Source organism: Mesoplodon mirus (assembly GCF_964341445.2).
Source record: "Mesoplodon mirus genome assembly, chromosome: 13".
Lineage (NCBI taxonomy): Eukaryota > Metazoa > Chordata > Mammalia > Artiodactyla > Ziphiidae > Mesoplodon > Mesoplodon mirus.
Window position 1 is genome coordinate 34,871,045 of NC_138989.1, and position 17,420 is coordinate 34,888,464.

The window sequence follows — 17,420 nt, forward strand, 5'->3', positions numbered from 1 at the left end:
ACACTCTGAGGTATGGGCTTCCCTGGAGGCGCAGTGATTAAGAATCCGCCTGCCAATGCAGGGGACACATGTTCGATCCCTGGTCCAGGAAGATCCCACATGCTGTGAAGCAACTAAGCCCATACACCACAACTACTGAACCTCTGCTCTAGAGCCCACATGCCACAACTACTGAAGCCAGCGAGCCACAACTACTGAAGCCAGCGAGCCACAACTACTGAGCCCATGTGCCTCAACTCCTGAAGCCAGCGAGCCACAACTACTTAAGTCCTCACACCTGGAGCCCGTGCTCTGCAACAAGAGAAGCCACCACAATGAGAAGCCCACGCACAGCAACGAAGACCCGATGCAGCTAAAAATTAATTAATTAATTAATTTTTTTTAAAAAACACTCTGAGGTAGGTAGAGCAAGAATTAACCGTAAGAGCCACCTTTATCGGGTCAGGCACTGTGCCAACTGCTTCATATTTTCATAATATTAGTTCTTATAAACACATTGTAAGATATGTAAGTAACCAGAAGTTAAATGGGACTTTCTTTGTGGTCAAAAAATTGTCACCAAGATCCCAAATTGAATGAGTAAAAGGTGTTCAGTACCCAGGATTCTAAAGAGAGAGCTTCTAGGCATAGGGTCTAGGAATATGCATTTTAACAAATATTCCAAGTGATTCTAATAAAGCAATACATTAATAAAGAAGTATTTATTAACGTAGTATCTATCTGAACTTTGAAAATGCTGGCCTAAAGCATACTCAAAGAATAATGAATTCTCAAGTGTAGTTAGAGCTCAGAATACTTGTAGCAATGGGAAATCTGTTCTGAATTTTGTCCTGGGGACATTTTTTGTACATGGCCTTCCATGCAGGGCCCAGGGGACTGGACTTTATGCATTAGGAATGGGACTGATTGAAGATTAATTAAAACTTTAGCTTTTAAGCAGGCAAAAGATATGATCAGAACTTTGGTGGAGGATAATTAATCTAGCAAAAAAAATGTAGGAAAGATTGGAGAGGATGAGAAAGAGGCTAGAGGCAGAGAAGCTAGTTTGAAAGACACTGTGATCCTCAAGGTGAGCATTACTACCACTGCCGGTGCTGCTGCTGCTGGTGATGGTGGTGGTGAGGATAGTGGTGGAGACGGTGGTGAAGTGATAATCATGGTGGTGGTAGAGGTGATGGTGAAGGTGGTAATGCTGGTGGTGGTGATAGACTAAGCACTGAAGCATCTCTGACCTGTTAGAGTGAGACCCCGAAATAGGACCACTGCTCTCATTTTGGCCCTGCCATCAAAATAGAGCTCCCTGCTCTAAATGGATTCTTGAAAAGCAAAGGCAGGGACCACAGCAAGGCTCCAAAAGCAGGGTAGGGCAGGAGTCAGGGAAAGCTGACATACTGGATTCCAGTATTTTCCTACTGTACATTTCCTTACTTTAAAGTAATCTCCAAATGGAATTCCCTGGCGGTCCAGTGGTTAGGACTCTGCACTTCCACTGCCGGGGGCCAGGGTTCAATCCCTGTTCAGGGAACTAAGATCCCCCATGCCGCACAGAGCAGCATGCAAAAATGAATGAATGAATGAATAAATAAATGTAATCTCCAAGAGTATGCATACCTATTTGTGCTAGGTACTGCTGTCCAGTGATACCCACTATCCCAACTCTTAGGTAAATACTTGGCGCCTCATTTGGTGAAATTTGGACTTGCCTTGTTCTTACTATTTTCACAGTAAACAATATAATATTTAAAACGTCTTTAAGCTTATCTTTATTCTGGACAGGCTCATGCTCACATAGCCTTCCAGAATTGCAAAATAGTCTACAAATCCCAGGTGTCATACCTGCAGAATACTTCGGTGGGTTTAGAATATTTCATTGGAAAATGTTTATACACACTTACTGCTTTCATAATTTTACATGATTAAAACAGGAGATCAGGTCACTTCCCCATCAGGACATGCATCTACACAGCTGCCTGCTTTTAGTCCCTACTCTGTAGATCTGACCTTCCTTGAGACAGTGTCACTTCCTGGTGACAACTTAGTAAAGTATCAACAAATCACTGAAGAGGCACATGTGGGCCTTGATGCAAGGGTGGGTCAAGTCTGCAATTCAGTGGAGTGATCATTTCACCTTAAGTAAAATACAGAAAGCAGAGCCATCCTAAATGGATTCCTACTGACACACCATTTTTCTAGTTCCATATTCAATTTTCAAGTACTAGAGTATCGTGAAGGATAATTTCAAACTTTCTATCGCAGTCCCAACGTTGTCATTATTCAAAGGGAATGGTTTCTTCTTCAAAGCAATCCTACCATACATACTCTAGGCTTTTCAAAAAGTAGTTGGTTTTTGTGATGTTGGAGATATTCTCTCTTATAGATCTTTAGTAGAAGCTCTAGTAGTATAGAATTTAAGTACATTATATCCTATCCCTCCTTAAAACCTGATATATTATTCATCAAAGGCTCCTAGAAAGATCAAAGTAAAATGTTGTAAGCCAAGAAATTGGTCTAGAATAACTAAATTGTTTGTTTCTGCCATTCATACCTTAACAGAAATGAAACATTCCTAAAAACAGACTGTGCTTGGATGATAGAGAAAAACTGAACACCTTTTTATATGTTTATAACCTTTCTATATTTTTTTAGTATATATACATCTAATAAAACAGGGGCTTTTAAAGTAAGACTTGAGAAGAAAGAATTATAGAAAGTCACATTTAAAAAAAATTTGGTATAATAACTGTCATTTCCAAATTAGTTTAATTTACATCTCAATTTATTTCAAGTCCAAACCTCAAATATCTTCATCTGGAATCGTAAACTAGAAGCTCACAGACATATTTTGTCCAGTAACGTGTTGAGTTTCCACATCATTTTCTTATTTTTTTTAAGAGGGACTCCATTATCTTTATTTATTTTTTAATAGTTTTTTGGCCACGTTGGGTGTTTATTGCTGTGCTCGGGCTTTCTCTAGTTGCAGCGAGCAGGGGCTACTCTTTGTTGCGGTGCGCAGGCTTCTCATCATGGTGGCTTTTCTTGTTGAGGAGCACGGGCTCTCGGAGAGCAGGCTTCAGTAGTTGCAGCATGTGGGCTCAGTAGTTGCAGCACATGGGCCATAGGGTACACGGACTTCAGTAGTTGTGGCTCGTGGGCTCTAGAGCGCAGGCTCAGTAGTTGTGGCGCATGGGCTTAGTTGCTCCACGGCAACTCCCAGACCAGGGATTGAACCCGTGTCCCCTGCAGTGGCAGGCAGACTCTTAACCATTGCACCACCAGGGAAGTCCCACATCATTTTTAAAACGCGAATGTAATAGGCAGTTATTGTGCTTGGTGGTAATACCAGCAGTTTAGCTGTGACTTTTGACCTAGATCATCCCTTCACTTTATATATACAAAGAAATGGAAACTCAAATAAATTAAGCATCTGTTAGCACCCAGCTAGTCAGTGACAGAACCTAGAAAACCCAGGTGTCCTGACTCCTAAATGGTAAGTTTCTCCAATGTCTGCTGGAATTGGGGTATGGGTGGCAATAATAATGCCAATAACAGTAGTAGTAATAATGAAAATGAGAATAATAGAATAGTTACCAAGTATTGCTTACCTGATATAAGCTTTGCATATTGTCTCATTAATTTCATAGCAACTATAAGAAAGGTCATTTTTTTAATTTATGAAACTCAGTCTTAGAGAATAAGAGTAACTTGTCTCATTCTTCTCACTACACTATCTCACAAAATAATATCTAGTATTTATCGAATGCCTACCATGTGCCTTGAAATGTGCACTTGTATGTTTCATTTTTTATCCTTAAAGCATCCCTATGAGGTTGGTATTATTATATGCATTTTAAAGATTAGGAAAATGAGGCTCAGAGAATTCAAGTGAATTGCCCATGATATCGTAGAAAGAGCATTAAACTACTCCTTCTTTCCATATAGAAAATAAATCCAAATGAATTTAAAATCTGAGCACTAACACAAAGTGACAAAAAATTTTAAATTAGGGGAATATGTGTATGATATTATGGTGAGAATTATAACTTTTAATAAGAATTATAGAAAACATAAAATAAAAGATAGACATCTAATCTAACTAAAAATCAAATATTTCTGTGTAGCAAGAGACATCTTAAAGTTAAAATTGACAGGGGGAATATTTAAACACATCAAGAAAAAAGCTTAATGTTCCAGTTGCCTAAAGTGTTTCTACCAATTAGTATGAAAAGATAAACAATCTAAAAGAATTTGGGGCAAAGCTTATGAAATAGCAAATCAAAAGGGAAAAAAGTACCAAGTCCAATAAATATAGGAAAAGATGTTCCTATACACTAGCAGGCTGGTAAAGATAAACTGAAATAGCACAATATCACTCGACCTATCAGGCAGCAAAAACAGCTAATACCCAGTACTGGTGACCATGTTGAGAAATGAGCTCTGACTTACTTGCTATTTGGGATGAGTTGCTACAATTGTTTTTGAAAGTAACATGGTAAAATCTACAAAAGGTAAAATAAATCTTTTGGCACAGGAACCCCACTTGTGGAACTTTATAATACAGAAATGAAAGTACCAGAATATAAAGATAAACAAACAAGGAAGTTGGTCATAGCATGGCCTCCAAGGACATACTTGAATCATCATCCACAAAGCAGTGGTTAAATAAATTATGGTCCAATCATACTATACAATATCATGGAGGTGGTGGCTTAGTGACTGAATCTCCCTGAGTCTCTGTATAAAAGCAGACAGAGCAACTAGATAGAAAGACTAAAAATTCATGGACAACATTTACAACAAAATCAGATGACAAGATATTCCATGAACCCAAAATGTAAGTAGATAGGAACAAACCACCAGTAGCCATAAGCCTGTGTTGCATCCACATCTGTGCTGGAGAACACAGAGGAAAACAATGACTTTCTTGATGGATGTGAGTAAAGCAGAAAGAAACCAGCAGCAGGTAGTTTGGAGGGGTGGGGTATGTATTTGAGAATAGCAGCTGAAACTGGGAAGGATTTGCCTTCTCTAAGAGCAGGTAAGTTCAAGGGGCCTGCAGTAAAATCAGGAGAGGTTGGGGAAATCTGAGCCTATGTATATACTGGAAACCAACCAACCAGTTCTTCCTTCAAGAAGAGGGCCCAGTTCTGAGAAGAAACAGTTGGGAATAGAATCAAATACGAGCAAGACAGAGACAATAGCAAAGAAGAAAAGAGAAGGTTCAGGTAAAAGTTGGGGGAAGGAACAAGAGAATCAGGAAATCTTGGAAAGCAACATGATGCTAAAACAATAGAAGAGGAAGCCCTGTGGAAAATTCAGGGGGGAAATCCTGAATGTATCACCCTCTCAAGGTCAGAAAAATTAATTTAACTGAGAAATGAGGAACAAAAAAATATCCACTTTAAATCACAAAGTCACTATAATAAAGAAAAGAGAATAAGGAGCAGAATAATATTCCTACAGAAATGAAAGCATGCCAGAAAGACACACCCACAAAATAGATCAAAACTATAACACACTCTTTCAAAATAAGCTAAAAAACATTAAGAAAATGACATAAGACATGGGAGGAAAAGATATATCTGAATTTTCAAAAACTTAAAAATGATGTCACAGAACTCAGGAAAGAATTAGAAGTAAAAGAAAAATCATTTCAGAAATGAAACTTAGACTGAGGGAATAGAGGAGCAAGTGGATGAGACATTTCACACACTGAGAAAAATAGAACCTGAAAAGGAGGAAGAGTTTTTAAATCAAGAAGAAAAAGAAGAGTTAAAAAGGGTTCAAGAGAAATTGATAAATATGGAAGATAGGCAAAGATTGACCATAGAGATAATAGAAGTCTCTGAAGAAGATAATCAAAGCAAAGGACCAGAACAAATAATAAAACATTAAAGAAAACATCCCTGAAATTAAAAGATTCAAAAGAATATACCATGTACCTGAGAAACTGAACCAAAACAATAAATACCAAGACATAGTCTAGTAAAATGACAGGATTTTGAAGAATTAGAAAAAAAAAAAAAAACAACCACACCCCCTTTGGACTTCTAGACAAAAAAAGCAAGTGACTTAAGAAAGAACAAAAATTAAATTATCATCAGACTCTGTAATAACAATAGTTTATGCCAAAATAAAATTGAGTAATATGTTATTATAGCCAAGGGGGAAAATGTGACCCAAAGATTTTATATCCAAAAAAACTGACTTTCAACTATAAAAAGCATGGGCACACTATTAAAAGCATGGATGAATGCAGGGAATACTGTTTCCATGAGCCCATCCTGAGGCATCTACCAGACAGTGAGCTTTAGACAACCCAAAAGACCAAATGTAAGAACTAGTGGCAAATAGATGCATGACTTTACTTCTGGACTCTCCATGCTGTTCCATTGGTCTGTATGTCTGTCCTATGTCAGTGCCAAACTGTTTTGATTATTGTAGCTTTGTAGTAAGTTTTAAGATCAGGAAGTATAAGTCCTCCAGTTTGGTTTTGGAAATTATGATGTATCACTGTATTTTTCTTCATGTTTCTTGTTCTTGGATTCCAACAATGAACACTAGGAGTTTCAGAAAGAAAAGAGAAAACAGAAGGAAGGCAATTACTAATGAAGTAATGGTCCCAGAAATGGTCCCAGAACTGAAAGACATGAATCTGCAGGTTGAGAGGGCCTACAAAGTACCCAACAAAATGGATGGAGAAAGATCCACACAGAGAATGCCATGGTGAAACATTAGATAATTTGGTACCTAAAAGGGATGGGGCAAACCAGCTCACATGGAAAGGCTCAGGAATGAGAAAGGCATCTACTTGCTCAATCTCTAGCACACATGGAGGCTAAGAGACAAGGAGCAAAGCCTGGAAACATCTGAAGGAAGAAGGGATACAGCTAGAATTCTAAATGCAAGCATGCTCTCCCTTAACAGTGGAGGTGGGGTACAGACATTTCCATCAATGTGAGGTGGCGCCTTCCCGAGAAAGCACTGGAAGATGTGCTCCACCGAAAGGAGGGAAGAAAATAAGGAAGAGGGAACAGGGGCTCCACCACAGGCTAGAAAATAAAGGGCACCCCTGGAATGATAGGGAAGAGAGATCCCAGGACAGCAATGGGCTTGGCAGCCATAGACTGCAGTAGGATAGGAGGCTCCAAGAGGGATGCTTCAAGGGCAGGAAGGAAACCAAGAGGTCTATGAACATATCAAGAGATTCACATAAGCAGGTGTTCTGCAATATGGATGCAAACACCATAAAATCCAACTGGAAGAATTGAAAATGGTTGCCTCTGGGGAGGGAGAATTGGGGGTGGGCTGGGTGGGTCACGGGTCTGCTCTTTGTCTTTATAAGCCATCTAGAACTATTTGACCTATATTTGTGTCTAAGTTGGATAAAGAATCATCTTTTTATATGAAAAAAGTAGTGGCAAGCATTAAATATATAGTTATTTGTAAAACTAAGACTAATGAGAGCTACAGTGGGAGCGAATGTGTATGTTATATGCTCTGATAATGTCAATCTAGCACAACTATTTTTAAATGAGGGAATAATACAGACAGCAGATGCAAAAAGAAGCAAAGAATTGTGAACTGTTTTCAGTAATGGTTGGGCAGGTGGTATTAGTATGCTATTCTGAGGCTGCTGTGTACATATTGTGGAATAAAGCAAATGAATCATTGTAGTATATCCCAATTCTATCATCTTCTGTGTCCCTGAAAATCAGGATTTTTAATATGTGATAAAGATATACGTATAAATATAACATAGAAGAAGTTACATAAAAACACTGCAGTGTGAATTTGAATTAGATGTATTCATAACCTAGTTCTCTGTCCACTGAAAGGCCTAGGAAGAATGACCAACCCTGTAGCAATGACGGTGAAGCTTCCTGGTACCCAAACTGTGTTCTTGTGATACCATTTACCACTAAAAGAAAAAAGACTTTCTGGAAAAATACTAATTTCAGGACTGGGCAGGAAAGATGCAAGATAAGTTTTGAATAACTTGTCATACCAGATACAAAGGAAGTTATCAAAGACCACTGGTCTCATGTCAAAAGGACCCAGCAGCCAACGTAAGAGGTTCCCACTGGCCACAGATGGGACAGATGAGTTAAGTAAGAATGAAAATAGAAGTGGATTTAAAACCGTCAAATACTTTTAAATCTATGAGTCCATTTTGATACTTTTAAAAATTAATTGGTCATGTTTAGTAGATACAAGAGAACAAATTTATTATCTTAAAAATTAGTAAATAAGGACCTTCCCTGGTGGTCCAGTGGTTAAGAATCCGCCTTCCAATGCAGGGGATGCAGGTTCGATCCCTGATTGGGGAACTAAGATCCCATATGCTGCGGGACAACTAGAGAGCCCACACACCACAACAAAGAGCCCACACGGCAACTAAGACCTGACGCGGCCAAATAAATAAATAATATATATATTTTTTAACTAGTAAATAAAAGGGAAAAGATCAAACATCTGCCGTAACTGTGTGAACTGAACCTACTAACCAAATAATATGAGACGAAGCATTTCTTTATTTTAAAAAAATTCCAACTAGTGACTATAAAAGTTGGTAGAACCAAGAATATCACCATTTTGCAACCCCCAGTGAACTAATGGATCTAGGCACTGAGCATCAATGACTCCCAACAGCATAAAAAGAGAGCTAACCAGACATAATGTGCTTCCTGATGAGAGAGCCCATGACACATGACCTCTAGTCTTGCCAAAGAGATTGAACCTGAGTCTGATCAAGCCTCTGGATCCAACTTTCAAATTTCAGGAAACACAAAGGACAGTGGAAAATGCTAAATCTTCCATGTGCAGGAAAACAGCAAATCCAGACTCTGGGAACTTTCCAGGTCAAACGCCCCCGGTGCTTCAATAGATAAATTGTAATATTTGTTAAAAATGGGTGGAGGGAGGCCTGAATATTAAAAGTGATTTAAAAGATATCATAAATTTTAAAAATGGGTAAGACCAAACTGTAGAGTCTAGGGATGCACACTTAGGTGAAAAAAACATAAATGCAGAGCAGTGCTTGCAATAAAACTCAGAGTAGTAGTTACTTTTGGAGGGAGGGTGGGGGCTGTGGGTAGGATGGGGTCTATGGAGGGGCTTCTAGGTGCCTGAGAAAATTCTGTTCCTTGATCTGAGTACTAGGTACAAGGGTGTTGGCTTTATTATAATTCACAGCCTATGCATTTATTTTGCATGGTTTTCTGTATCTGTATATAATAAAAACAAAAAGTTAAAAGAGAATGAAGGGGCTTCCCTGGTGGCGCAGTGGTTAAGAATCCACCTGCCAATGCAGGGGACACAGGTTTGAGCCCTGGTAGGGGAAGATCCCACTTGCCGCGGAGCAACTACTGTGTGCCGTGCACCACAACTACTGAGCCTGCGCTCTAGAGCCCGCAAGACACAACTACTGAAGCCCGTGTGCCTAGAGCCCACACTCAACCAAAGAAGCCACCTCAATAAGAAGCCCATGCACCCCAATGAAGAGTAGCCCCCGCTCAACGCAACTAGAGAAAGCCTGCTCACAGCAACACAGACCCAACACAGCCAAAAATAAAGAAATATATAAATAAATTTATATTAAAAAAGGGAATAAAGAAGGAGAATCCTATTCAGAATATAAGTAGAAAATAGAAGTTTAAGTGGAAAAAAACAGGTTGCAGAATTATTCAATATATTTACTTTATGATTCATTTTTTATGAAAAATAGGGTAGGGGGCACTAATACCCTCTGAAAGGTAATCATCCAGGTTTAATTGTTGTTACCTTGATAGGGATAGATACTTTACTATTTCTTTGTGATGTTTGATTAATAGGGGAAAATCTATTAATAATAATAAACATATATATAGTTTGTTTTACTTTTTACTTCGAAATCATTCCAAACTGACAAGAGTCACATGTGAAATACAAAGACCTCCTGTACATCACTGACCCAGATTCATACTCATTGATTATTAAAATTTTGGCTCATTTGCTCACTCTCTCTATATTTGACAATTAGTTGCAAATATCATGTCCCTTTACCGCTAAATGCACCTCCAACTATCTCCTAAAAACAAGTATATATTATATATATAATTTTAAAATATGGACATATATAATTATTAGCCTTGAAAATGTGCAGGGATTTTATATCAAATTAGATAAAGTATATGAAAATACTATTTTAAACTGTAAAGAATTATTATTAAGAAATGTATGTCTCTTTTCCACTTGATATGCCTTAAGGTAATTGAAGTTTAAAGAAATTAGCCATTATTGGATTGCATCTTCACATAACACAAAATGAAGACAGGCAAAAATTGCCATCATTTTCAGTATATGCTCTAAGCTTAATTACAGTTTAATCTGTTAAATTTTCAATTACTCATGAATTTGATATCAAGGAAATTTGACATACGAAGTTCTAGAAGGTAGCAGAACTTGGAAGAATGCTGCCACACCTCTATCAAATCAGCTGCAAAGTGAGAAATTGACAGAAGCACCTGGTCTGGCTTTTTGTTTGTTTGTTTGTTAAGGTGGTGCTCAAATCCAACGTAAATTATGTACAGAGGAATATAATAATAAAAACTGATTCTTCGAAAAGGGAAGACCTCATTTGGAAGAATTTTAAAACACATTTATAAACAATTTGTGGACCATATCAGCTTTTATAGAGAAGAGTGAAACCTTCTTTAAATAGTATGTAGATAGCTTGAAAATCTCAATAGTGCCTTTCAAGATTTTGACATCTGGGTTTGGTCTATTTTTGTGCATGATGTGGGTATCTTGCCAGAAAATACAGGGCCTGTTTTTATACTTTGCACTAAATTAAGTTTCAGTCGATGCAAATTATTTGACGAACTAGTCACTTCCAAAGGCACAATAAAAATACTAGTTTCTAAAACGTTTGTGCTAAAATTACAGCCTCATTGAAATATATGAACTCTGACCGTAGGCCTATAAAATTGGTCCCTAGGTTTGCATTTATAAATAAGGAAGAATTAGCACCTTGGCGTGCCCTGATGTAAGATTTCCCTACACCACACTTCCTTGCATTCTAAAAACAAAGTTCTTTTTCTTTAGAATTTAATTGACTATTTGGGATCATAAACTAGATACCATTCTACTATAGTCTGTCAGGTAGAGGAAATGCTGGAGTTTACTGCAAGCGGACGGGGCATTCTTCTGGGGGATGCAGTTTGGAGATGCTCCGAGGGCGAGGTGGCTTCTCCCCCGGAGCAGCGCGGTGTTACGGTCCCCGTCTCGCCCGCAGGTGAGCGAGATGGAGGTGAACGGGCAGTTCGAGTCGGTGTGCGAGTCGGTGTTCAGCGAGCTGGAGTCACAGGCAGTGGAGGCCCTGGACCTGCCGATGCCCGGCTGCTTCCGCATGCGGAGCCACAGCTACGTGCGCGCCATCGAGAAGGGCTGCTCGCAGGACGACGAGTGCGTGTCGCTGAGGTCTTCCTCCCCGCCACGTACCACCACCACCGTGAGGACCATCCAGAGCAGCACGGGTGAGTGGGCAGAGCTGGCCCCGCTCCCGGGGGGCGGCACGACTGCCCCCAGACACTGCACGTGGTCCCCTCGCTGTTATCACACGGTCACCCTTCACCAAACCCCACCCACAGCCCTCGAGGCAGCACCTCTGCTTCCCTGCCCGCCTCTATCCCCAGCCTCCTCCGGCCACATCCACGCACCCCCTTCTTCCTCCATCTCCATCTCTGGTATCAACAGAGGAGACTGCAACTGTGGGACCAAGAGGGATGGCACAGGGGGAAGATCTCCCCAAAACGCCCACACAACATCCTAGGACCAGCACACTCATCCCACCCAACTCCTACTCTCCATCATCAGGCCCTGACTTTTAGGGGTGTGACCCCTCCAGGAATCAGACACCCTGACTGTTGAGCGTCACAGAGTTGGAAAGCTTTTTAAATTCCAAGATATCCACAAAATGACTCTCCCAAAAGACCTGAAGTACCACTGTGAGAAAATAAGAAACGGATGATGCAGTAATATTGATTGCACACTTTATGAGTTTTCTTTTCTTATAACAGAAGGCAGATTTATTTCATCATTTTAAAACCTCCTAACTATACGCATATAGAACCTCCTTTTCCCTCTAAACTGAATTCAGGTTTATGCTGCTACACTGTCTTTTGATCTGATCTTAGTCAGAGAGGCACAGAAGAGCTTAACTGGTTTCCGTGACACTGGACCTACATAGGAACATAGCCATGGATTGTGTGACAGTGTACGTGTGTTTTTTTGGGTTCTGGGGTGCTTTTCTTTTAATAATATTTGGGTCCAAGAAGAAATTCCCCTCCATAGTTAACTAGTCTTAACTTTGATGGAATTCAGCATTACTCCAATAAAGACTAATTCTACAAAAAGATCATCAAACCAAGAGTCAAGATAAATAATGATGAATTAATTAGAAGGAAGAGTCTGTGCTAGACTATTGTATTATTCAGTTTTTGTTCTAGGTGCCTCAAATGTAATTATCATTCAGCCTAGAACTTTTGCAGGCTTGATAATTAATAGGTTCTCAAACCTGAATTAAAATCCTACTAACTAGAAAGATGGGGTTGAGATAGAATTTGCAAATAACCATTAGAGGTGAAACAATAGGCATTCCTTCTGGACCAATGCAAATTGGGGTCTCAGGATTAGGGGAAAGATGCTTCTAGACGTTACCCTGGCTCAGCAGCCCCTCCAGAGCCCAACAGCTCTGGCCCTGGCTGGCTGTCTCCCACCAGAGATGAGGGGTGTGCATTCTTGCTCACTAGGAAATTTCGCAAGAACAGCCCAGACGAGGTTAATAAGTTAAATAAGGTTGATTCAGAAAATGAACACATTTTTTAATTCATTCACGGGCATATTTATGTGTGTTTACATTTGTGCACTAAGTGTGGCTTGAAGGTCTGCCTGTGCCTCTAGCTCCTCACTGTGTCTTCGGTGTTTCCTTGTTTCCCTGACCCTACTTCCAACTCCCCCCAGTCCTCTTCCGTGTCTGGTCCGTTCTCTGTATAGCGGCCTCATCAACCGCCAGCTACTCTTCTGTGCTGCAGTTACTCCTTAAACGTGCAAAATGCAGATCCTTGCCCAGAAGGGCCGAGGGAAGGAAAAGGGCTACTGGCTCACCTCCACCTCCACCACCCCTGCAGGGAGCAGTGTTGGGGGTAAAGTGACAAGGACTCCAGAATGGCTGTTTTCAGATCAACTAAGAGGCGTTTGTGTTTCATCCTTTAAGAGACAATTTACTTACTCTTTGTACTGCGCTCTTCACCCCAAATACGCTATTCTGACCTTCCTAAGACCCTTCCCAGCTGCTCTGGGGGTTTGCAGAGTTCAAACAATAAAAATCCAGATTAAATCCAGGTTGCCAGTTACATCGGAATTTCAGATCAATAGTGAATACTTCTGTAGTGTAAGTATATCCCAAATATTGCATGGGACCTACTTATACGACAGAATTATCTGTAGTGTCTGTAGTGTTTGCTAAATCTGACAAGCCTATCAGAGAAGGAAGTGAGCAAGGCCTGGGAGGGTGTCCTGTGCTGTTCCATTTAGAATGTAAATTAAGGGACTTCCCTGGTGGCGCAGTGGTTAAGAATCTGCCTGCCAGTGCAGGGGACAGGGGTTCCATCCCTGGTCAGGGAAGATCCCACAGGCTGCAGAGCAACTAAGCCCGTGTGCCACAACTACTGAGCCTGCGCTCTAGAGCCCTCGAGCCACAACTACTGAGCCTGCGTGCCACAACTACTGAAGCTCGCGCACCTAGAGCCCATGCTCCGCAACAAGAGAAGCCACCGCAGTGAGAAGCCCATGCACCGCAACGAAGAGTAGCCCCCGCTCGCCGCAACTAGAGAAAGCCCACATGCAGCAATGAAGACCCAACACAGCCAAAAAAATAAAATAAAAAAGAATGTAAATTAAATTGGAGGGGCTTTAGCCAGAGGCCCTATGTGGGAGAACAGCCAAATAATAAAAGAAAGAAATGAAAACACCACAGAGGTGACAGCAACTGCTCCATCTTGGGCTCCACATGCCTTGTCCTAAGTCGTGGACCCTGTCCACCTGCAGCCGTCTAGATGGGAAGGCTCCAGGCTTGGCTGCAGCTGCAGGGGTTTAGGGGCAGGAAGATGTCACAGGGAATGGTGAAGCATAAGATATCATATTTTTGTACAGGGCAGCCAGTGACTTCACCCTTCATCATCCAAGTCAACATTATGATATATAATTTTTAAAGTCGGGGAAAAGTAAGCAAACAATTTAAGGACTAAATATTACAGTAGTTTCTAAGTAAGGCCTTTAGAATTCTAATATCACTTTTCACAATTTCTCTATGCCATGAATTGGTTCTTTTTAAAAAGTCACTTTAGGATATAATAAGATTCTGTGCCCTTCTTTCTACGGCTCTCATAATTCCTGGGCTTCCTCCTTACCCCCTTCTTTCTCTCTGTCTCACACACACACACACAATTTTCCCTTTCTCTGTCACGTGATGTCATTACCACCATATTTTCTTCTACTGCTTTCCTTCCATAGAAAATCTACTTTCTCATAGGACCTACTAATTTTTGAAAGCGTGCGCTCATCTGTGTTAATCAGGAACTGACTTTGCTCTAATTTTAACCACTTCCCCATGTACACAGGTCAGATTTACATCCGTGTTGGGACGTGACATAGATTTCTCCTTTGCTCATTATTCTTGGGACATTTACAACAGATTCCATTTGTCTTAAACTTCCCTTTGCCTGAAAAACAACGCTTCATTTTTGTCAAATGCAGTTAATAGCTATACCTTTTCTCCCCACGACAGTCCACATTCTGAGACTTTGACTTTTGTGTCAGCCCATTTTGAATTGTTCAAATTTTCAACAAAATAGACTATTACGCTTTTCTCCTCCAGCCTTGTCCATTCTTCATATGAGCAAAATGACACCACCGACAAAGGTCCACAACAGTGTCTGCTGCCAGGTGGAAGAATCAGGAAGATAGGCTTGGCTCTAAATGGCCCTAAGGAGCCCCTAGTAAAATGATCAAGGATTAACGGAGCCTTGGGGGCCAACTAGGAGCTGAGTTAGGGAGTGATTTATAGTTATGCTTCTTTTGGTTTATTGACTTTTCGGTTTATCAAACTATGATACAGTCCCATGTTATCTCAGCTTATCATTTGCTTCAAGCACGCAGATAATCTCTCCATCTAATAGATTCAACAAGTTTTTATATAATCATTGCACCTGGGACTATTTGGTGAGGATTAGAGCTATTGTAGGAAAGTAAAATTTTAAGAGGGCAGTTAGCCTTATGACTGTGGGAAAACAAGCACCCTTACCTCAGTCGTCTGAATATTTTAGGTGAAAGTAGAACTTGGTGCTAGAAACAGACCCAGACCTCCACTTCAGAGTATTGGATTCGACTGGCCTCCTTGTGGAATATACGAATGCAATTGTATGCATTTAAGGATGAGGTTTCTTTTTACTTCCTACGCTAAGCATCCAGGATCTATCAAAAGCATTACCACATTGCAGCTAAACAGACTTCAATATGGTGACATCAGGAGCCTGAATAAGCAAAAGTAGCGTATCATCATCAGTGGCTCTACTCATACAGATACACAGACACACACGTGGTCAGAAGAGACAAAATACATCGTTTGTAGTTGTTACCCAGCAAGTAGTAGGCAGGAGGGTCCGTGGGTACGGACAGAGGGAGATTTTTAAAATAAGCACATATTGCTTCTCATGATTTTAAAAGCCAATATAATATCTGAATTAAAATAATACTCTTTGACAGAAATAGGCAGACTATCATGATATATGCTTCTCTGGTCTTTTAAGAAGTTTTCATTTTGAAATTACAAGTTTTTGAAGGAAGCTTTATGTAGCAATAATATAATATTTATAAAGAGTCAGTATATGCCACCCTGTTGCTCCTCAAGTTTGGCCTGTGTGCTATATTCTTTTATTAGGGGAAGCTCTTAGAAATGGATGGGGTTGAACTGGTCTCCTGTTCTTGATGGAGCCCCCAGGAAGGGCCGCGAGGGCCCAGGACAGAGCGTCACCCTGGCGAGCAGCCAGGGCCCTCCAGCAGGGAGTCAACACACTTTGCCCTCTTGAGTGTGGCTTGGGGCCACAGTGATCACAGCATGTTTTTCCAGTTTGATTTTTCTAACAAGAGAGATCACATTTTTCTTGAAATAGAGACACGCTCTTCCATAATCTTAACCTCACACACTTTCCCAGCCCCAAATACAAAAGCAGTTACCTTTTTGAGCACCTGAGGTCGGGGCTAATGTCCCAGGAGTTCTCACAGGTTTGGGTCATCACACCCAGACAGCCATCCCATCTAGAAGACCACATCAAACCTACCTTCCAGCATCCTACACTCCAATCCCATACAGCCTGCTTCCCCCCCCACCCCCAGCAACAGCAACAAACCCTAAACACACAAGATCTTAAGCAGAATAACATTAATTTACATTTATAATATAATTTAATTATATTATAAATTATATAATTATAATATAAAAATGTAGTAATTTACATTTATAACACACATGCTAGGCATTCAATAATGGAGGAAAAAAAGGTAAGAGAAGATGCAGAAAAATACTTGTTTTACTCCAATATAATTGACATATTACATTGTGTAAGTTTAAGTAACTGTGATTTTAAAACTCCCAACAAACAAAAGTCCAGGACCAGAGGGGTTCACAGGTGAATTCTATCAAACATTTACAGAGGAGTTAACACCTATCCTTCTGAAACTATTCCAGAAAATTGCAGAGGAAGGAACACCCCCAAGCTCATTCTATGAGGTCACCATAGCATCACCCTGATGCTAAAACTGGACAAAGATACCACACTGTGTAAGTTTAAGTTGTAGAATGAGTTGATCTGATACATAGGATTGGCACCACAGTGTTAGCTAACACCTCCATCACAGCACATAATTATCACCTCTTTTCTGTGGTGAGAACATTTAAGACCTAGTCTCTCAGCAACTTTGAATGTAATACACTATTGTTGACTATGATCACGGTTCTATGCATTCGATCTCCAGAACTTATTCATCTTCTAAATGGAAGTTTGTTCTTTTGACCACTGTCTTCCCCTTTCCCCCATCCTCCCGCCCCTAGTAACCACCACTCTACTCTCTGTTTCTAAGAGTGCAGCTTTTTTAGATTCCACATAAGTGAGATTATGCAGTATTTCTCTTTCTCTGACTTATTTCACTTAACATAATGCCCTCAGGGTCCACCCATGTTTTCACAAATGGCAGGGTTTCCTCCTTTTTGTGGCTGAATAATGTTCCATTGTGTATCTATATACCACATCTTCATCCATCCATCCCTCCATGCACACTTATGTTGTTTCCATATCTTGGCTATTGTGAATAATGCTGCAGTAAGT

The 17,420-nt window shown here is 40.3% G+C and overlaps 1 protein-coding gene across 16 annotated transcripts in view; it reads left to right on the plus strand.

Annotated features, from left to right (window-relative positions):
- DLGAP1 (DLG associated protein 1) overlaps positions 1-17,420 on the plus strand; it is a gene marked incomplete at its 5' end in the record, with an annotated part of 321,304 nt that overhangs the window by 145,629 nt on the left and 158,255 nt on the right. For all 16 annotated transcript variants that reach the window (XM_082641702.1, XM_082641701.1, XM_082641693.1 and 13 more), the window contains one exon: positions 11,273-11,513. In XM_082641702.1, the coding sequence (XP_082497828.1) occupies positions 11,273-11,513 (241 nt within the window). The remainder of the gene's footprint in view (positions 1-11,272; positions 11,514-17,420) is intronic.